At 37.5% G+C, this 23079-nt stretch overlaps 1 protein-coding gene across 1 annotated transcript in view; it reads left to right on the top strand.

Moving 5' to 3' along the window:
* The window catches only part of POU2F1 (POU class 2 homeobox 1), a 164922-nt gene that overhangs the window by 89257 nt on the left and 52586 nt on the right, over positions 1 to 23079 (top strand). The window contains exon 2 of the mRNA XM_028111971.2: positions 4468 to 4533. Within this exon, the coding sequence (XP_027967772.1) occupies positions 4468 to 4533 (66 nt within the window). The remainder of the gene's footprint in view (positions 1 to 4467; positions 4534 to 23079) is intronic.

The following is a 23079-nucleotide window of genomic DNA, read 5'->3' as shown; positions in this document are numbered from 1 at the left end:
TAACAGAGAGAGACAGCAAGAGAGGGAGCACAGCAGGGGGAGTGGGAGAGGGAGGAGCAGGCTTCCCGCCGAGCAGGGAGCCCGATCTGGGGCTCGATCCCAGGACCCTGGGATCATGACCTGAGCTGAAGGCAGATGCTTAACAACTGAGCCACCCAGGCGCCCCTGATGATTGATATTGTAAATAGCAAACTGTCTCCTACTTTAGATTGATTTTGATGGGGTAAGGATACTGGATAATATATGGCATTCAACTAATCTGTTTAGTTAATTTAGTAGTATGAAAAGATTTATAGATGATGAATTTCCATACTCTTGAAAGTAATTTTATAGCTCTTGCACTGCTTCTGGGTTTATATTGTTGCCTTGTTTTAAAGTAGGACTTTCCCCAGATAGTGTATGTTAATATTTGGAAAATTCCCTATCAGTAGGCTAGCACCATCTTGACAGCCCTGTGTTCTGCTTCTACCTTGCTAATTGTTTCCTTGGGATTATTTGGATTGTGTAGAAAGCTTTTTGCAAATCCTCTTATTACTGAAGTCATTGTTGCCAGCAGGAATAAGATTAAAGGTGCTTAAGTCTGTAGAGTTGTTTCTAATTTGTACGTGTCATTTCAGTGCCATTTTAACAGAACTCTGTCTCCTGTCTTCTCCCTTCTCCCCCGGTACTATCTCAAGTTAGGTCCGAGAAGCCAGGCCATTGGAAGAAATCTCATTTTATCCTCCTAATTATTATGCTGGCACTCAGGAGATAATTTTTCCCTTCATGCACTGCCAATTAATATGCAAATGGACTGATAAATATTTATGTAATGATTTAAATTATGCAGGGCGTGCTTTCAGTGTGTTCTGTAAATGAATTGTTCGTGGACTTCAAAGTGCTGGCTGCTGTGCTAACGAGGAGAGATTTGCATAAGGCCCTAATCACACGCATACTGATTAAGCTTCATTATGGAAACTGCCAGCTGCAATCTTTGTTTCTATTTTATTACAAAAAGGGGAACTTTTCATGCTTCAGTTGCCTTGACAATGTCAGTCCTGGCTTGGTAGGAGAGGCTAAAACTCCTCTGAGCAACTGAAGTTTCCTTATTCCGTTGAAGATTGCTATGGTGTAACTGAAGTTGTATTTTGCTTCTCCCCCTAATCCACTTTCCACCTCCCACCTTGTTCTCTTAAGAACATAGCACAGATTTGTTAGAACTAGTAGTACCTTCTTTCCCCCACCCCAAACTGCTACCTGTCTCTTCCTTGCTCTGGATTGTCTGAACCTCTAGAAGATTTCACAGCAATGCTGGACTGCAGTGACTATGTTCTAGGTGGGTACCAGCGCAGTTCTTTCTTAGAAGCTTTAATATGGAAATGGCGTGTGTGGGGTTGACTATGCATAAATGCTTAATCGCATATGCAACCAACTCGGGGAGGAAGGAGGGGGGAGAGGTGGATTGAGCAGAGAAGGAGGAAAGCATTTGCAAGGCACGAGCATACTTGAATTTGCAGTAGGTCCCTCCCTACCACTAGCTCTTCTGGTTCCGAGGACATGTTCAGTAAATAGTGTGCATTTTGGAATTCAACTTAGAATACATTTTTGCTTTTTGGAAATACCTATTGGGCGCATTTCATGTAGTTCTAAAAACACTCTAAATCCGAAACAAGGTATAAAGTGTACCTAAATAATGTTGTACATATTAATCAAAATGTTTTGCATACCTAATGTGAATGTCTTATATAAAAACCAAAAGTGCATAGTGAAAAATAAGGTTGGAGCCATACTGCAGAATGGCTCCCATAAATATTAATGCCGAGGGTAATTGCAGTGGTTACTGATCAGTTTCCAGATTGGAGAAACTATCAACTTTTCCCAAATTTTGGCCAATATTAGCCTTTTTTATTTAAAAAAAAATCAACTTCTGTTCTTCAGAAAACAATTTTAAGTGCTGGAAAGCCTATTTTTAGAGTTCTCTCTATAGAACAACAAACCTTTTAGGAGAGAGGGGTGTGAGGCTTGATTATATAAACTGTCTTTGGTAACTGAGATCTAAAATAGACTGAGACACACTGTGACTCATGGTGGCTCTATTTTGTGTTGAGATTTGTCTGTTTGTATGCAAAATTCTTGAAACCTCTTTAGGTTACTCTGGTCACCTGGAGAGTCAGATGATATAAACTCCAGGACTTTGATACTTTAGGTTGAAAACCTTTGCAAGTGATTTTTTCTTCCTATATGTCATTTTTCTTGCTTGAAAATTTGAGGCTTGACCACCCCCCTCTCCTTCACAGTTGCTAAGGATAAAATTAAATGATAGTTCTGAAAATGTTCACATTGTTAGAAGGAATGACCTAAACTCAAGGCAGTTAGTAATATTTGTATGGCACTATAAAAACCACAATTAAAACAACAAACTGGTGTCAAGAATTCAATCCAAGAACAGTTTGTAGACTGTGTATTAGACTCACATACAGTAAGTTCAGTGTGCCCAGAGAGAAGAAGAACTTCAGATATCAAAAGAGAACTTACTTGTATTTACTCTTTTACATCTGCTATGTTGGGAACTCAGGAAAGAAAAACACCCTTTTAAGTATTTTTAGCATTATATTTTAGAATTAGAAATTGATCTCTTATTTGTAATTAACAGTAACTCATTTGAATGGTCTTCACGTTGTTGTACAGTTAGAATTTTGTTTTATTTACATGTGTACATATGTGTGAAGTAATTTTGTTAAATGTCTCCAAAGCTCGACAATTTAATAGAAAATGTTTAGAAGATTCACACAATATCTGTGACAATTTTTAATTTAGATGTGTGGAAACTAGGATATGAGTTGCACAAGCACAGGCTCATGACTTAAGAATTATTCCTACTTCTTTGTATAAAAGATATGTTACCCTTTTTATGAATATTAAGAAGTGGTTCATATTTTTCCCACTTTTAACATTCTAAAGGAAGCATTGAGCAGAATGTATGTTTAATGGTATATTAACATTTGTTGTGATCTTTGTGGACTTTCGTAAGATTTTGGTTAAGTCATTCAGAAAGCTGATTTTCTCTAAGTTGTTGTACACCTGTTCCTTTCAAACCTTAGTACGCTTTCAGTGACATTTTAATTTTTCTGTACAGTAGATGCAAGGAAGTTGTAGAACTACTCTCATTTATGACCACAGAAAAACAAATTTGAATCCTTCGAACATCTGAAGAACAAACCAAAGATATGATAAAACTGCTTAAGACCATAAGACAAGCATCTGTTTCAAAACCTGTGTTAAAAAAGCTATTACACAGCTTCCAGGTTGGAAATGAAATTTATGGGAGGAGGACTCTTGATTCTCTCTCATCACTTGTGCATTTGGATAAAGCAACTATGGACACCACGGTTGGGACTGATGATTGTTTTGGCTTCCTAGTTAAACATTGAAGCACGTGACAAAATGTACTCTTCGGTGAAAAATCAAATATAATACAGTTTACTTATTCTCAACTAATAATTATAGTTAAATGGTTCTTAATCCAGTGGGGGAAAAGTGGGAAACTTGCTTGATAGTAAACTTGATTACAAATATGCTAAGTTTGGGGTTACAGTAGAAGTAGAATGAAGTATGTATTAAATGTAAATTTAGGTTTTACCCTATTATAAAGGTGGAAGAAAAACCAGACTTGTTCTTGTCTCTTGTATATCTTCTGGGATACCTGATACTGCTTGATGAAAACTTTTTACAATGAAAACTTTCGTTAAAGAGATAACCCTTAAGGAGATAAACCCACGTCTGGAGGTTCTTAGTGGGGTATCAGATAGGTAGTATGTTAGGTGGGTGTGGTTCTGGTTCAATTTGGAAATGATTAGACATATCTGTTATGCCTTGTGGTGCAACTTGTGTACTGGTTTATGATTGAGGTATGAATTTGACATATTCTCACTTTGACACATAGTTTGGGCAGAGAGTAATAAATAAGGAGATTTTTTCTTAGACATGCTTTCTTTTTATTCTGTTAGGTTGAGTTACTGTCCAGTCTTTTAGGAAGATTACCAGTGAATTGTTTTGGTTAGAACTAACCCAGTACCTTTGCTTATGAAAAAAAGAAACTTTATTTGAGAGTAACATGTTTTACTTTGTAAGGTGCTTGGCCCCAGCTTTGTTTCTTTAAAGTATTTTATGCTTCATATTATATTTACTCCATTTACGTGTTAGACTCTAATTTTTTTCAGGTTAGAGTTCAGTTATCTTTGTGAGAAGAATGTTAAAATTCTTTGGAAAGACAGTTTATGTGTGGATCACTTCAGGGTTAAGGGAATCCCGAATTTCTTTCAGATAAACTTTTATTACAATTTCCAATGTTTTAGGGTTGACACTGTCTTTGAACTGTAGAACTATAACATTGGTCAGTATTCTTAAGCCTTGCCTTTTCCACAATTTTGCCTCCCTAACCACATCCCCAATTTTTAAAAAACCTCATTCACCTCTCATTCATTGCAGACTCAAGAATGAACAATCCGTCAGAAACCAGTAAACCATCTATGGAGAGTGCGGATGGCAACACAGGTAAGAGATGATTCCCAGGCTAGCTTTTTAACTAGCTCTAATCGGGCTAACGGAAGGAACTTTCCATTCAGCTGTGACTTCTGTTTGGCACATAAGGACCAATTGGAGTGTTGAGTTGTCAAATATAATTTAGTGCTTGCAGGAACTGGTATTGTATTTGTTTAAGATGATTTAGTTTCTTCTGCAGACTACTTCATCTTTTTGTTGCTGTTTATCAGAGAAACTCTAAAGTAGTTGAGAGAATAGTCCTTTAGGGTCAGGTTGTTCTGGGTATGAATTAGGAATTTGTTACTAGCTTTGGACTTTAGGCAGTTTCCCCAATCTTTTGAGACTTTATTCACCTATAAAATGGGGGTAATATATTTCATAGGTCATTGTGAGTATTAAAGGAAATGGATTAAGCACAGTACCCCGCTACACAGTTAACCATTCAGTAAAACGCCCTTGTTACAGGTGTTAACCAAAATAGTAAATGTTATCCACCCCCCGCCCCCATTCAGTATAAGTTGTATTGAAGTTATGATGGTGTCAGGAGATAGTTAAAAACACACACCTATTTCTAATATGTTCTTTTATTTGGTAATTTTTTAAAACTTATACTTGATTTAACTATCAGGAGAAAATTAATATCATATAAATGAGAAAACTGAGGCCTCATGAGAGAAAGGTAAATCCATAAAGGATAGAATGTCTCTACAACCCATACTCATAATTCATTACATTGCTCAGAGGACATTTAACCATGTGTCTTTATCATCTGCCAGAGATGGTGCAGGGACTTCCCCAGTTTCTGGGGAAGAGGCATAAATTAAAATACTCAACTGTGTAAGAAGGGAATTATGGGCAGGGATACCCAGAAAGTAATGGTTTCTAAAGTAAACTAGGTCTTTGACTTGCAGAGAGGGTTGTGTCTGTGACCCATCATTTTAAAATTGGCTAAAAATGGAAGATGGTAAGAATGAGAGTCACTCCTGGAAACAATCTTTGTTTTTCACCTCTACTGGCCACAACATCTTTTTATTTTAAGTAGAGGAGTTGAACCAATGTAGCAGTTCCTGCCTACCTATCTTTCCATTTGAAATTGTTCTCTACCTGGAGATATTTGTTAATCTTTTAATCTCTAAAGTGTACCTGTCTCTTTATGTGAAACTGAGCTATGGGGCATCCTGTTGTACTGAACAGGTCACTCAGAACACTCTGAGGCTAGCCAGGTAGACTGCTCTAGTACCTCCTGGGGAGGAGAAAGGCATCATTCTCTTCTGTCTGGATTGTCAGCTGCAGTCTCATTTTTGTTGTTTCTCTGTCCCCTGTCTGGGCCCTGTCTTGCATTATTTTGTAGCACTGGTCCATCTGCCAGTGCTTTGGCCATCTAGCTTAGGTGTGGGACTTGTTTGCAAAGAGAAACAGGGCAGTAAGTCCCGTCAGACGTTTGGGGAGAATGTGCAGGACGCTTGTGCCCTAGGAACCATTTCAAAGGAGAGGCATGTATTTCTCAGGGAAGAGAAACAGATGATTGAGCGAACACTGAAACTGTCTCTACACCAGACTCCTTGAGAAACCCCTAATAATAGACGTTTCAGTAGCTACCATTTATTGAGCACCTACATTTAATAATCCCCCGATGACATGTTTTTAAAAATCTTAAGCACTGTACCCATTACCTGATTTCAGTTTGAGTTCTTAATGACAACCCTGTAAGTTAGGTATTATTATTTCAAGGAATAGGAAATCAAGGCACAAAACCAGCCAGGAAATAAAGGCAGAATGAGGGTTTATATCCTGCATACGATTTCTCCCATGAATTGCAATAAAATAAAACGGAAAATTTAAGCAATACTTAATTTCAGGTCTAAAACTATTTTCAAAGCTATATATAAGAGAAATTCTAGCTGAACCACTTGCTAAAACAGTCTTGTGAATTTCTTGACTTGTTTTAATTCGCAGTGCATGGTGGACTCATAGAACTAAGCAGTATCAATGTAGATTTTTACTTTTTAATGTCTCTAAACTTTAATACTTTTAAAGGCATTTGTTGCCTTTGTAAAATTACAAATTGCTTCCATGTTACAGACCTTTACAATGCACTTGAGGATAACTAAAACCTTGAATGTCAGTTTCTGAAATGTTAAGGGCCTATCACTATGTTCTTAGCATCCCCCACTGATGTCAGTTTGTTAGTTTAGGAATATAAAAATAACTTCGAGTTCCAGTTTGCCTATTAAATTACAATGCTCAGTATATCAGATAGAGAATTACAGTTTGTTCAGACAATTACATGCTTACAAATTGGTTTTTATTTAAAAATAAAACAGACCTGCAGATTGTTTAATTGTAAAGGGTTCTTAATTTCTGCTAGTTGAATAACACATAAAAGTTTTCAGTAGAAAGAACCCTTAGCGTTGTTTAAAAACTAAAGTCTCACCTTTTCTTGGATTTGGAATACTTTTGTATAGATTACTAAAATTTTTAAATATTTCTGGAAAAATAACTTTGATTCATGACATTTTATGGGGAGTAATACTGTAAAATTATTTAAGATTGTGTTTGATATGCTTCTTCTTTGCCTTTCTCCTGCTAGAGCGATCTGTTTGAGTTAAGCAGATAAATCTGATGATGCAGTTTTGTCAGATAGCCCTTATGTGTTCACAGAAAATCAATAGTTTAGGTTTGTCAATTTATTTATTCCTTAAGTGCCTGTCATATGTAAAATATTGTATGTGGTGTTATTACAAGATGCTAGTGCAAATAAATGAGATTCCCTCAGTCTTTGAAGAGTTAGCAGTCCATTGAGAAAACAGATATACAGGTAAGAGATTCAGGGTAGATTATGGTAATTCAAGAGGAGGTATAGAAAAATATCATAGTGATGTTTCTTTGAGGAAATTTGAATATTTTTTTCTTGAGATATAATTGACATATAACATTATATTAGTTTCAGGTAGACAACATGATGATTGAATATTTGTATATACTATAAAATGATGACCACTAAGCCTAGTTTCCCCTGTCGCCATATAAAGTTACATAATATGCAATACAGTATTTTTGAATATGGTTATCATGCTTTAATTGCATCCCCATGACTTACTATTTTATGACCGGAAATTTGTACCCACTGACCCCCTTTTCCCTTTTTGCCCACCCCCCCAGTCACCCTTCCCTTCTGGCAACCACCAGTCTGTTCTCTGCATTTATGAGTTTTGTTTTGTTTGTTTGGCTTTTTAGATTCCACATAGAGTGAGATCATATGGTATTTGTCATTCTCTGACTTATTTTACTCAGCATAGCTTCAAGATCCATCCATGTTAATCATAAATGGCAAGACTTCATTCTCTGTTACGGCCGAGTAGCATTCCATCGTGTACACACACCACATCTTCATCCATTCATCCATGGATGGACGCTTTGGTTGTCTCATCTCTTAGCTATTGTGAATAATGCTACAGTGGACCTGCACATGCATATATTTTTTCTAATTAGTGTTTTTGTTTTGTTTTGTTTTTTGGATAAATACCCAGATGGGGAATTGCTGGTAGTTCTGTTTTTAGTTTTTTGAGGATCCTCCACACTGTTTTCCGTTGTGGCTGTACCAGTTTGCGTTCCCGCCAACAACGTACTAAGATTCCCTTTTCTGCACATCCTCACTGATACCTGTTACTTCTTGTCTTTTTGATAATAGCCATTCTGACAGATGTGAGGTGATATCTCATTGTGGTTTTCATTTGCATTTCCCTGATGGTTAATGCAGTTGAGTATCTTTTCATGTGCCTGTTAGCCATCTGTGCGTCGTCTTTGGGAAAATGGCCCATTTTTTATCAGATTGGTTTTGTTCGTTTTTGAATTGTGTGAGTTCTTTATATATTTTGTCATAAATTGACCATATGTGCACGGGTTTATTTCTGGACTCTGTGCTGTTCCATTGATCTGTGTGTCTGTTTTTATACCAATACCGTACTGTTTAGATTATTATAGCTTTGTAATATAGTTTGAAGTCAGGCATTATGATGACTCCAGCTATATCCTTCTTTTAAAAAAAAAAGATTGATTGGTTTATTTTAGAGGAAGAGAGCGAGCAAGCGGGGAGTCGGGGGGGAGCAAGAGATAGAAAACCCCAAAGCCGACTTCCCACTGAGCACAGAGCCTGATGCAGGGCTCGATCCCAGGACCTGAGATCACAACCAGAGCCGAAACCAAGAGTCAGCCTGGGTGGCTTAGTCTGTTAAGTGTCTGACTTTGGCTCAGGTCATGATCTCTGGGTCCTGGGATGGAGCCCTGCAGTCACAGAGCCCTGTATAGCCCTGTGATGGGCTCTCCGCTCAGTGAGGAGGGGTAGGGGGGGTTCTGTTGTCTCCCTCTCCCTCTTCCTACGCCCTCCCCCACTCATGCACAGGCATGCACTCTGTCTCAAATAAATAAAATCTTTAAAAAAAAAGGAAGATGTACCCCTTTTTCTACAACTGGGGAGAAGGTAGGGTTGAAGAATGACAAAATTGAGGTGGAAATAAAAAGGAAAATGAGGAATAATTCATATTAGATTTTATTTTTTTCATTTATCATTAAAGTAGTTATCATTTAGGAGGAAAACAAGGATAATAATAACAGCAGTTAAAATGTGTTGAAATGTTACTAGGTATGCATGTCTAGTAGCTTTATTAGGTATGCTTTATATCATAATTGTTAAAATACTCCCATAAGGTAAGTAGTGTTATACCTGTTTTACAGATAAGGGAACTAATTATTCAGAACTGGATAGTAATTTGTGATTGTAAAGACCATGAGTCTTTTCATTACTTTTCATTATCTTACACTGCTTCAAAGATTGAATGAAATGGATTTGGGAGCTTGAGTCGAGTGAATGAGTTTTGACTTAGCCACCTTTAAGGAACAGATATAAATAAATACATAAATAAGATGAATAAGCTTTTTTTGAGGGTCTGGCTCAGTTTAAAGAAAACAAATACGTAGCTCATCTAGCCAATAGGGTATGTGACCGTTTCATAGCCTAGCTTGAAAAGTCCAAGATCACAAGTGAAGAAATGGAAGATTGGATTATTTTTCCAAAATAATTTCCTTCCAACAAAGTTATCCATCTGGATAATAGAATAGTAATGATTATTTCTTACAGTTTTTTGGGCAAGGATGCTGCCAAGGATATTGCCCCAAGGGGAAGCAGTAACTCCATTTCCTCCTCCTCCCAGCCCTCGGTAACCTCTGATCTATGTTCTGTCTCTGTGAATTTGCCTGTTGTAGATACTTTATGTAAGCAGAATCATACAATATTTTTTCTTTTGTGTCTGACTTATATCATTTAGCATATTTTCAAGGTTCATCTACGTTATAGCATGTATAACTGAATCATATTCCAGTGTATGTATATACCACATTTTATTTATCCATTCATCTGTTGATGGACAGCTGGGTTGTTTTCACCTTTTAGCTATAACTACAGTGAGCCTGGTGCACAAGTATCTTAGAGTCACTGTTCTCAGTTCTTTGGGCTTCTATGAAAATAACTAGTAGTGAAATTGCTGGGTAAATCAACACAAATTTATTATCTTTACAGTTCTGGAGGTTAGACGTTCTAAAATTAGGATGTTGTAAGGCTTGCATTCCTTCAGGAGCCTCTCTGGAGAATCCATTTCCTTCTCTTTTCTAGCTTCCATAGATCACCTGCATTCCTTGGTTTATGGCCTCTTCCTGTATCTTCAAAGCCAGAAGTGAGGTGTCTTCAGGGCTGTCATTCTGTCTGTCTGACTCCGGCTTCCATCGTCCCATCTTCTTTGACTCTCCTTGCCTCCCTCTTCCTCTTATAGGAACCATTGTGATTACAGTGGGTCCACACAGATACTGGAGCATAATCTCCCTATCTTGAGCTTCTTAATGTAATCAGATCTGCAGAATCCTTTTGCTGTGTGAAGTAACTATTCACAGCTTCTGGGGGTTGGGATATAGACATCTTTGGCCATTGTTTTGCCTACTACACTACTTTATCCTAAATTAAATCTCATCAGCTGTATTGCAGATAACAATTGGAAGAGTAAAAAAGTTTTATAAACATCAGTAGGAACAACCAAAGCATTTTTTTTATGTTAGAAATATTGGACAAATTTTAAAGTCTTGCTCACTTTTAATCAAAGGGCAGACTTCTTTCATCAGTACTTCTGACAAAGGGTCGTCCACCCTGTGCCTGGGCTCATGCACTGACAGGGAGTCGTAGTTCTTGGTGCATCTTCTTCTGTTGCCCTACAGCCCTGCTCTCTGTGTAGTCTGGAATTCTGCCCCTTCGGAGGTCACAGATCGAAATGACTTTCCCTAGCGTTTACAAAATGAAAGCTCTTCTGGAAGTCATTGCAGTATTTTAAGTCTTCTCCATTTACTTGACGTTTATTTTCAAATGCTGATTCATTATGAAATAATTTATTATAGAGTAATAATTAGACTGTAATAATAGTGGCTATCATTAAGTATTTACTAGGTGTGTTAAGCACTTTGTATAGACTATCTCAGTTAATCCTTGTGACAACCCTATGAGGCACTATTTTTCTCTTTTTATGGATCAGGGAATTGAGGCTCAGAGATGTTTGGTCGCTTTTCAAAGGTCACACACATATCTATAAAAGTGAACAGAGCTGTTCTCTTGTCCTTTGACAAATATTTGACAATGTTCCTTAATGTCTTGTTTTCCATGTGCAAGATACTGTACTAAGATCGATCACTAAAGTTGAATCAAATACTGATTTTGTTCTCAGGAAACTTACCTTACAGAGAAAATATGTTGGAAATATAATAGAAGATTCATAAAAAGTATACAGAGGTCCGTGAGACTTCAGTGTGGGGGAACTTGTTTCTAGCTGGGAGGGTGCGGGAAGTCTTTGTAGAAGGTGGAGCTGCAGCTGGACTGAGGGCCTGACAGGATTTCAGTGTGACTGAGGCCACGTTTATGCTCAGCATGAAGAAGCAGTTAAGCTAAGATGGGAGAAAGACATCTGCCCTAACGTTCTCTGATCCCTTCCACCTCTTCCATCAGGCCCTATGATTTCTCGATCCTTTGTCGTTCTGTCATCCTCAGAATCAGACTTCAGTGCAACCGTTACCATCACCATTAGCTTATTGTTATTTTTGAAAACTTAACCATTGGCTTATTGTAATTATTTTTTATAATTAAGATAAAAATGATATTAGATTTAAATTTTTTAAATACAAAATGTTTTTTCTGATAATATTTAATTGTTTTGAAATATTAAAACTTATTTCAAAGCAACTGTGACTCACTTATTGATTCATTGGTTTGTGGTCAATTAGCTATAAGTCTTTTTTTCACCTGAATTATGATAGTGCTAAAGCTCCTCCCCATATTCATGATTTTTCATTCTGATGACTTTTTTCCCCAGGATGATGTTAAGATCTTTTCGCAGTTGAAAAGACCAAATAAATTTATTAATGCAACCCAATGTGCATCTATGAAATTGCATTCCAAAAATATTTTATCAGAAGTTTCTAGCAACCAAGGGTATTTGTCCTGTGAGATTTATTAGTGCTGTGGCTGATTTTAGCAAATTATATTAGTAAGAAAGCTTGAGCAGACATCATTTTCTCCAAGAGAAAGAGAAAAGATCCTGAAAGACCAGGGCACCAGTGACTATACCTGCTATTCTTCATTTGAATTAAGATTATATTTTTATTAAATGAATGAAGGAGTGAGTGATCCTTTTGCCAGGAGTAGCCCAATAACAAATACAGAATTTTAAAAGTATCTTATTTCATTTTTTTCATTACCAATAGAAATTTGGAACATTAATAAAAGAAGATTTATTGCTGAAAGGCCACTTATTAAGTACAGATTGTGAGATTATCTATAATTTTCTCCTTTCTCCCTTAGAGGGCAGTTTTGTTTCCTGTCATGTTAATTTTTTGTGGTTTTTTTTTTCCCCAACAAGTATAAAAGAATTTTCTAGCTGTGTTAAACTTTACATTTTACTTGAAGCAAAAGAACTAACCTCATTACTCTTTCAGTTAGATCCATTATATGGTACTCTGGCTTAGAGCAGTGGCAGTGGAAACCAGGGGGTCAGATTTAATGAGCATTTGTGGGGAGAGGAGAGGAGATTGAGAAGGGAGTAAACAAACAAGGGAAGAGAGTAATCTAAACTGAGTGCCTGTATTTGGCTTGGGACCGGGATAGATGGAGTGCCGTTCTCTGACCAGGGACTGCCTGAGCTGCAAGTAGACTCAACAACAAGTGATCCACGAAGTTCTGAAAATGCTGCATTGGAGGTGCCTCGTGGTGCCTTGCAGGTGAAGAAGTGAGCAATTGAAGACGGAGCTGTGTTCATGAGGACAGAAGCCTGGCTGCTTATATAGGAGTGGAAGTACTTAGCAGGGAGGTGCCGCTGGGAAGAGAGTGGAAGAAGCCGGGAAGAGAACCAAGGACAGACCTCTTCCACAGCACTGACGGGCTGGCAGAGGAAGAGGGTCCATGGAGGAGCCCTGCACCATCTGGGAGGTTGGCCACAGGCTGCATTGGCTGTTAACATTCAAGTTAAATTACAGATTCCATCGTGCTGGCCACACTTGTAGTGCTTCGTAGCCACGTGTGGTTAGAGGCCACCATACTGGGTAGCACATACATGTGATCGATCCAGCACTACAGAAATTTCCACTGGACAGTGCTTGAGTAGACTAAAGAGCAACCATGGAGATGAGAAGTGAATCAGCGACGTTCGTGGAGTTAGTGTCCAGGGTAGTCGGGTCCTGCAGAGAGGTCAAGACATAGGAAGCTTAAACTGTGAGCTCTATATTTGACAGTTAGTAGTTACTAGGGGGCTTTTAAATGGTTTTAGGTAAGTGGTAGAGAAAGAAATTGCTGCGGATAGAGAAGTGAATGATTGAGGAAGGGGAATGGTATACGTAGGCAGCTCTCATAACAGAAACTGTGAGAGGCTGTATAGCATAGTGGTTAAGAGCTCAGGCCCTGGAACCAAACCACCTGGATTCAGATCCCTTTCCTTCACTTACCAGTTATGTTACTTTGGGCATATTACTCCTTTCTGTGCCACAGTTATCCTTAGCTGCAAAATGGGAGATAAATAATAATAAATCGTTACATAAAAGTGATATATACATGAAAGCAAGTAGATGTAGATGTATGACTCAGTAAGTGCTCAGTAATTATTCTGAATATGACGATGATGATAGTGATTATATTTTAAATAAAGGAAAGGAAAGAATAGGAGAGAGGAGGTCAAGTATATTTTGTATGTGAAGGAGAGGAACCAGTAGGCGGGAGTGGTACAAAAAGGATGGATGATTGAGGAATCAAGAGTTCCCAAGAAGGGAAGCGTTAGGTTTCTGAACACTGGTAAATGAAGTAGCTTAGAATAGAAGAAGGTCCCCTCCCCTCCATTTTAAGGTAGAGAAATGGGAGAGTGAAGGAGTTAAAGATAGATGCAGATAACACTACAGATAAGTTTGTAGGTAGAAGGGAAGGTAAGAAAGCACTCTAGATTAGGGTTAGGAACAGAGGATGTCCTTGTGATGTTGGGAAAAGGAAACCAGGGAACAGAATGAAAATGCATTTGCAAATGCAAAATAGTCTGGGAGTAGATAGTTCATCCAGATAAATAAAAAATACAAGAAGGATTGAGAGCACAGGGTCCTAATTCAAGCTGGGAACCTTGATATCAGATAAAATCCGAGGACCAGGACTTTCACTGCAGCTTCTCAGGCACTTTGTGTTTCTAAAGAAGGCAGGAAACTACCACCGTTTCGCTAACTTGCAGGTTGAAAATGAGTAAGGAACATTTGACTAGGTGAGGGGGTAGGAGAAAGATGGAGTAGAGTAAATGTTTGGTAAATTTTTCTTTGTCAACAAAACTATTAGCATGCTATTACAATTTTAGAATAAGGACTTTATTTCTGGTTTTCTTGGCCCTCAAAGTGTTCCCGTTAGGTGACATGTTTAAGTTGTTTGAAAAAGACGGTCTGAATAGTTGGTAGGTCATAAGTCATTCATTTTTCTACAATTAAGAATAAAGTCTGTTTCAGTAATACCTTTCATCCAGATAGACTTTGTAACAATTTGACAAACTAACCATTTATGGAAATCTTGTGCATCACTGACGTGCAGTCATCTATAAGGTAGTATATAAAAACAATTAAAAAAATAAAACATATACCATTACTTAGGAAATGAAGAATATACAGTATAATAGCAGTGGACATTTTTAGTAGATATGTAATAGTCATCCATCCTGTAGATGATCTGTAGCATCATTTCTGATTATGCTTCTTGCTTTTGTAGTAGCATAGAACTTTTCTATAGACTTAAGTGGTTTTCTTTCCGGATTTCCATTATCCCAGATTCTTCCCGTTTTTATGATGACTCATGAGGAAGAAACCACCCACCCCCCAAACACACACACACACAAATGAACATAAGCTAAGTTTTTCTTGAAGATCTTTTAGCTGTTATTGATGTTAGTTATGTCGCACAGTTACATGACTTTCTGTGAACCTTGTTTAGAATTTGTGCTTGCTCGTTAGGGCGATATAGTAGCAGGCACAGACATTGTTACTATTTCCTTGTAGGGCATCTGAAGTTCAGGCTATTATTATTGGTAAATTTCACTTTGACTGCCTTAAATTTACTGACAAACCGACAAATTCCACCAGGGTGGCCTCACATTACTTGGGTCTATGGCATAGTTTAAGTAGCCAGTCGGACCAGTGAGGCTGGGTATTACAGGCAGGCAAACCCAGAGGGCAGTCAGATTTGTTCTGAGCTGCAGATCGCTTTTTGTTTTTGTTTAACTGAAGTGAATGTATTTAACATAAAATTAAGCATTTAAGGTGAACAGCTCAGTGACATTTAGTACATTCACAGTTTGTGTAGCCACTGCCTCTGTCTAGTTCTGACGTGTTTCCATCATCCCAAAAGGAAACCTTGACTCATTAAGTAGTTGCCCTCCATTTCCCTCTCCCCGCAGCCCGCAACTCTATAGATTTACCTATTCTGGATATTTCATATAAATGGAATCATAGGCTATGTGACCTGTTTTGTGTCCGGCTTCCTTCACTTAGCATAATGTTTTCGAGGTTCATCTGTGTTGTAGTTTGTATAATACTTCATTCCTTTTACTGGCTGAATACTATTCCATTGTATGTACATAAAACAACTTGTTTATCCAGTCATCTGTTGATGGACATTTGGATTGTTTCTACTTTTTGGCTATTGTGAGTAGTGCTGCTATGAATATTCATGTCCAAGGATTTCTTTGAGTACCTGTTTTCACTTCTTTTGGGTGTATTCCTAGCAGTGGAGTGGATGGGTCATACAGTAATTCTATGTTTAACTTTTTAAAAAACCACCAAACTCTTTTCCACAGCAGCTGAACCATTTTACATTTCCACAGCCAAGGTAGAAGGATTCCAGTTTCTCCACATTCTTGCCAACACTTGTTATTTCCCCTTTTTTTTCCCCTGTTAATAGGTATCCTAATGGGTTGAATAATATACTTTTATTTATTTTTTTAAAATAATGTACCCCGCACTTTTTTTTCCAGTAGTGTCTTTGTGCAGCTCCATCTGTATTATGGTCAGAATGTCTTGTAGTAATGAGATGAGCATTGGCTAGTAATAAACTGTGCTTACATCTGAACCATTGAATTTTCGCTTTTCATACTTTGGCGGTTCAGGCCTCACTCTGTAACCCCAGCCCACCTTTCTATCCTAATCTCCCCCTCCTTCTTAGCCATGCTGGAACTCACAGCACTTTGTACCTTTCTTTGAGCAAATACCGTATTCTGCCTTGCTTTGTTTGAGGACGGTGACTGTACTTTGTTCGTGTTTGTGTTCTACCTTCTGCCATCTTTCTGTAGATAACTTCTTTATAGAGTGCTAGTCTTTCACATTATAATTATTCATGTTCTTGTCTGGCACCCAGAGCTAACAGTGAGCAACTTTTGGTTATGGCAGTATGACTTGTTTATCTTTGTAAACCAAGGACCTAATAGAATATCTAAAATTATTCATTTGGATTCCTGGATATTAAACTTGTGTTATAATGTCTTCTACTTCTGGTAGAGAAATGCTTGACGTTTTCCTTCTTCAAATAGCCATTTCCTGTTAATTCCATCTCATCCTCTTTAAGATTCAACCAAAATGTTGCCTCTGAGAAGTTTTCCCTAGCATCACCTTTTCCCTTCCTCCTTAAGGGCCCCTGATGTGTCCCGGTCCCAGCCTGTGTCTATCTGCTTGCTGTTGGGCCCTTGCCGTGTTGTGCGTACCTTCTTAACGAAACTGGAACCACAGTTGTTACCCCTGCACCCCCACGAGACTCCCTAACCCTTTTTCCTCTCTATTTTTTCATAGCACTTACTTCTATCTAATGTTCAATATTTTTTTCATTTTTATTGTCTCTTTCCCCACACTAAAATGTAAGCTCTATGAAGACATGGTTTCTATCCCTCTTCTCTCCTGTCCTAGCTCGTGCATCTAGAACCGAGTCTGCCACGTAGATACTCGGTGAGTTTTTCTTTAACGAGTGAGTTAATAGGCCTGAGAGCTACTTAAGAACAAGGACTGTGTCGTTTTCTTCTTGATAGAACCTCAGCACTTGGCACTCCAGTGCACAGTAAATGTTGAATGTAGCGTTTATTCTTACAGCAGGATCTTTCTTCTACATGATATATTCTTCGTTCTCTTTTGTTGTTTATACCTAAATAATTATATAAAAGCAGAAAATGCACATAAGCAGAAAGAATAGTCTCAGTGCAAATGGGAGATGATTCAGTCATAAATTTCATGTATATAGCCATAACAATAGGTTTATCAAAAAGTATTCCCTATAAAGGTAAAACTGTTCATTTCTTTTGAATTGTAAAGATGGACAATCCTGTTGGTTAAGAAGTTAATCATTTAGGAAACAGCCAAATAATCTCTATGTCAGTATTCCAAAGTAGTCACTATTGAAATAGATTAAAAATAATAAAGGTAGTATAGAGTTGCAGATGGACCAGATTTATAAGAGGAGATCCCATACACTGCAGATTAGATTAAGTTACCAGTTTAATGAGCCAATGATATCAACTATTGGAAACAATAGAGTAGCTTCAGCACAGGTGTAGTATATTTAATTTAATCCCTTTGTCCCCAACATTCTTAATTGGGTGGGGGTAAGCAGCTGCCTATGACAGTCTCTCCTTACGAGTAGGATTTGAGAAGAAAAAGGGTACCTTGCCCATTTATATATTCAGGGTTTAGGTCTCCACTCAGTAAATAATTTTTGATTCTCCTTTGAAATCCGGGAATATTTACAAATATTTTCAGGGATTCCAGAAATCTCAATCCTCTGTAATCAGTCTTTACTCTGATTTAATTCTGTTTGGTGATGTGAGTGATTCTGATACTTGGTCTGAGCACCACTGTAACAAATCTATTTCCATGCATTTAGCAAAAGAATCTGAGGCCACTGACATTAGAAAAGAGATTTTTTTTTTCCTTTTTAAAATATGACTTCCTTTAGACATAGCTGTATCCTGAAGAGATTACGAAAATATGTTACTATAAGTTTTTAATTTCTGGCCTTAAAGGGTTGATCTGTTTGAAAAATACTAATGTTATGTCTTAAGTAAGGATTAAGTGTCCTAAGTTAAAAACTGGGCTGTATGGGCATTAAGATTTGGGAAAGATTGGCATGCCTGGGTGGCTCAGTTGGTTGAGCATTCTGCTCGATAACAGCTCGGGTCATGATCTCAGGGTCCTGAAATCGAGCCCTGCGTTGGGCTCTGAGCTGGGCTTAGGGTTTGGAGCCTGCTTAGGATTCCCTCTCTCCCTCTCCCTCTGCTCCTCCCCTCCTAAAAAAAAAAAAAAAAGAAAGATTGGGAAAGATTTCCAGTTAGATTGGCCCTTAAAGAGGGTAGATTCCAGGCTGCATGTTGAACAATACCTGGGACTTTGAGACATAGAGAAGATGGTGGAGGGCATCTGCATTTGGATCCTACTGTGAGGGTGTCACCTTGGCTTTCTCTGTCTCCTCCTTCCTCCCCCCATTCTTCTCCTATCTCTGGCCTTCCTGGCCTAGTATGTTGTGTTTCCTGTCCCATTTATACATTTTAACATTAGCATTCAGAGGGTATAGATTTCCATTCTCGTTTATGGAGAAATAACCATAGAAATAGCGTAAATGAGCAAACTGCTCCCCCTTGTTCAGAACTTTTCTGCTTTCTTTCTGTCTTGCTATTTTTGTTTTCTGAAAATGACTACCTTTTGATTACTGAGAAGATTGTACTATCTGATTTGAGCCCGCCACCTCCCTCTGCTTTATATGTTTTTCTTTCACCCGTCTTCTCCTTTTCATTTGCATTTAGGAAATAACCTTTTCCATTATTATGATCCTCCACTTTTCACTCTTAATTCTGTGTCTTCTCATTTCTTTCCAGTTCCTACCCCATGTTGTTCTTACATCCTCAGTGTATTCCTTCCCACAGACTCTTTCCTCACAGTCTTGAGATACGCATGGGTTTATCAGCCCGCAGACCCTCACCCCACCCGAAGTCTGTACACCTTTCAACGACCACCCCCTCTCCCTCCCACCACTGCCAGACTTCCTAAAGGAAGGAGCCCCGCCTGCTCACTACTTTGGCTGCATTGCCACCTGCTTTTTCCTTTGCTCCTTGCCATTTGGATGTGTCCTTGAAATTTTACTGCAACTATTCTGTCATTGTGGATGTTTTATTGTTTTAATGTAAATGTAATAATCTTAGAAACCTGTATGTAAACATGTATGTATAGTTTAAGTACTCTTGTGTCTACCACTCTGCGAAACAGAATGTTACCATGTCCCAGGAGGCCACTGTAGGTCCATCCTGGTCATCCCTTCTTCCACCACAGAGGTAACAATCATCCTAAATTCAGTGTTAATGGTCACATTGCTTTTCTTTCCAAATTTTTTTCATCTGTATATTTACTATCCTCAAATAATACTTAGATTCATCTGTTGCCGTTATATAAATTGAATCATACTATATTCTGACTGGTTTCTTTTGTTCAACATTGTTTTTGAGATTCATCCAAGTTAGGCATATGTTTATAAATCACTTTCACTGGATATAATATCCCATTATATGAACATATCACAAGTTTTCTGTCCATTCTATTATTGATGGACATTTGGGTTATTTTTAGGCTTTTGTTGCTATAAAGTAATTTTGTACTTACCTCTTATGCATATGCATGAAAGTCTCCAGAGTTTACTTAGTGGTGTAATTGCTCAACTTATTCCAGTGTTACTCAGTACTGCCAGCAAGTTTTCCAAAGCATTTATACTGGTTTATATCACTACCAACAGCAGATAAGAATTTCACAGTCTGGCCAAAACTTGATATTAACCAATTTTATAATTTTAGCCTAAAAAACTTAGTGGCTGTAAAATGGTATTGTATTGGGATTTTAATTTGCATTTCCCTAGTTTCCAAGGAGGCTGAACATCTTTTCTAGTGTTTGTGCACCATTTATGTTTCTTCTTTTGTGAAATTCCTGTTCATTTGTTTTTTTCTATTGGTTTGACTTTTTTTATTGATTGATAGGAGTTCTCTATGTCTTCTGAATACTGATCCTTTGTTGTTTGTTTGTATTACAAATATTTTCTCCTTTTCGTTCTCTTTATGTAGCGCTTTGATGAACAAAGCTTTTAATTTTGAAGTAGTTAAACTTATGTCTTTTCATTTTTTGGGTCTTGGCAAAGAAATCGTTTTCCCAAGGTTATAATGATGTACTCTTAGTTTGTACTTCTGAAAATGTAATAAGTTTGTACTTTACATTTAGGCCTTTAATCTTTCTGAAACTTTCCTTCCGTCCTTCCTCTCTTTCTTTTATATGGTATGAATTGTTCTAATTTCATTTTTTTCCCAAATGGATACCCAGTTATCCTTTTATTGAAAACTCCATCCTTTCCTTACTGATGTGCCAGTACTACCTATCACGTTGCAAGTGTCTAAAGATATGTGTGGCTTCCAGACTCTAACCTGGTCTGTTTGTTATTATACTCTATTGTTGCTCTGTGATAAGTCTTAATATCTTAATAGTACAGGTCCCTCAACTTGGTTTTTTTTTTTTTTTTGGAAAAGCATTTGACCCTTTGCCCTTCTAGTTAAATTTTAGAATCATGGCGCATCTAGCTGGCTCAGTTGGAAGAGCATGTGACTGTTGATCTTGGGATCATGAATTCAAGCCCCACACTGGGTACAGAGGTTACTGGAAAAAAAAAAACTTTAAAATAAATAATTCTAGAATCTATCTGTCAATTACACACACACACCCCAACCCTGAGAAAGAGAAGGAAGGAAAAAGAGAAAGAAAATAACTTGTTGAGATTTTGTTACGGAATTGCTTTGAATCATAGTCCAGTTTGGAAAGAACTGATTGATAGCTTTACAATGTTGAGTCTTCCTGTAAATGAGCATTTATTTATGTCTTCTTTATAATTTTTAAAAATAAGGTTTTATAGTTTTCCACTGATAAGGACTTGCTATAGTTTCATAGATTTATTCCCAGGATTTTATTTTGAAGTGTTAAAAATAAAATTTTTAAAAAATATTTTCATTTGGTGTATAAAAGCAATTTTCAAATAGACTTTGTGTGCTGTAACCTTATTAAATTCTTTTTTTTATTAACATATAACGTATTATTGGTTTCAGAGGTACAGGTCTGTGATTCATCAGTCTTACATGATAACCAGTTGCTCATTACCTCACATGCCCTCCTTAATGTCTGTCACCCAGTTACCCCATCCCTCTATCCCCCTCCCTTCCAGCAACCCTCAATTTGTTTCCGGTGATTGAGAGTCTCTTATGGTTTGTCTCTGTCTCTGGTTTCGTCTTGTTTTATTTTTTCCTCTCTTCCCCTATGATCCTCTGTTTTGTTTCTTAAATTCCACATATCCGTGAGATCATATGATAATTGTCTTTCTTTGATTGACTTATTTCGCTTAACATAATACCCTCCAGTTCCATCCATGTTGTTGCAAATGGCAATATTTCATTTCTTATGGCTGCGTAATATTCCATTGTATTTATATACCACAGCTTTTTTATCCATTCATCTGTTGATGGACATCTAGGCTCTTTCCATACTTTGGCTATTGTGGACATTGCTGCTATAAACATTGGGGTTCACGTGCCCCTTTGGATCACTACATTTGTATCTTTGGGGTAAATACCCAGTAGTGCAATTGCTGGGTCGTAGAGAAGCTCTATTTTCAACTTTTTGAGGAACCTCCATACTGTTTTCCAGAGTGGCTGGACCAGCTTATATTCCCACCAACAGTGTAGGAGGGTTCCCCTTTCTCCATATCCTCACCAACATCTGTTGTTTCCTGACTTGTTAATTTTAGCCGTTCTGGCTGGTGTAAGGTGGTATCTCATTGTGGTTTTGCTTTGTATTTCCCTGATGCTGAGTGATATTGAGCATTTTTTCATGTGTCTGTTGGCCATTTGGATGTCTTCTTTGGAAAAATGTCTGTTATGTCTTCTGCCCATTTCTTGATTGGATCATTTCTTCTTTGGGTGTTGAGTTTGATAAGTTCTTTATAGATTTTGGATACTAGCCCTTTATCTGATATGTCATTTGCAAATATCTTTTCCCATTCTGTCAGCTATCTTTTGGTTTTGTCGACTGTTTCCTTTATCTTGATGAAGTCCCAATAGTTCATTTTTCCTGTTTCCCTTGCCTTTGGAGATGTGTCTAGCAAGAAGTTGCTGCGGCCGAGGTCAAAGAGGTTGCTGCCTGTGTTCTCCTCTAGGATTTTGATGGATTCCTGTCTCACATTTAGGTCTTTTCATCCATTTTGAGTCTTATTTTTGTGTGTGGTTTAAGGAAATGGTGCAGTTTCATTCTTCTGCATGTGGCTGTCCAATTTTCGCAGTACCATTTGTTGAAGAGACTGTCCTTTTTCCATTGGATATTCTTTCCTGCTGTGTCAAAAATTAGTTAACCAGAGTTGAGGGTCCATTTCTTGGTTCTCTCTTCTGTTCCATTGATATATGTGTCTGTTTTTAAGCCAGTATCATACTCTCTTGATTACAGCTTTGTAATAGAACTTGAAGTCCAGAATGGTGATGCCACCAGTTTTAGTTTTCTTTTTCTACATTCCTGTGGCTATTCGGGGTCTTTTCTGGTTCCATACAAATTCTAGGATTGTTTGTTCCAGCTCTGTGAAAAATGTTGATGGTGTTTTGATAGAGATTGCATTGAATGTGTAAATTGCTTTAGGTAGCATAGACCTTTTAACAATATTTGTTCTTCCAGTCCATGAGCCTGGAATGTTTTTCCATTTCTTTGTGTCTTCCTCAATTTCTTTCATAAATGTTCAAGAGTTTTCAGATCCTTTAGTTCTTTGGTTAGGTTTATTCGTAGGTATCTTATATTTTTTGGTGTAATTATAAATGGGATTGATTCCTTAATTTCTATTTCTTCTGTCTCATTGTCCGTGTATAGAAATGCAACTGATTTCTTTTTTTTTAAGATTTTATTTATTTGAGAGAGAAAGAA

The sequence above is a fragment of the Eumetopias jubatus genome, unplaced genomic scaffold (assembly GCF_037043125.1).
Source record: "Eumetopias jubatus isolate StellerSeaLion01/CBP00866 unplaced genomic scaffold, mEumJub1_p1.0 scaffold_12, whole genome shotgun sequence".
Lineage (NCBI taxonomy): Eukaryota > Metazoa > Chordata > Mammalia > Carnivora > Otariidae > Eumetopias > Eumetopias jubatus.
Note: the sequence above shows the minus strand (reverse complement) of the source record. Positions and strands in the feature narration are given on the sequence as shown.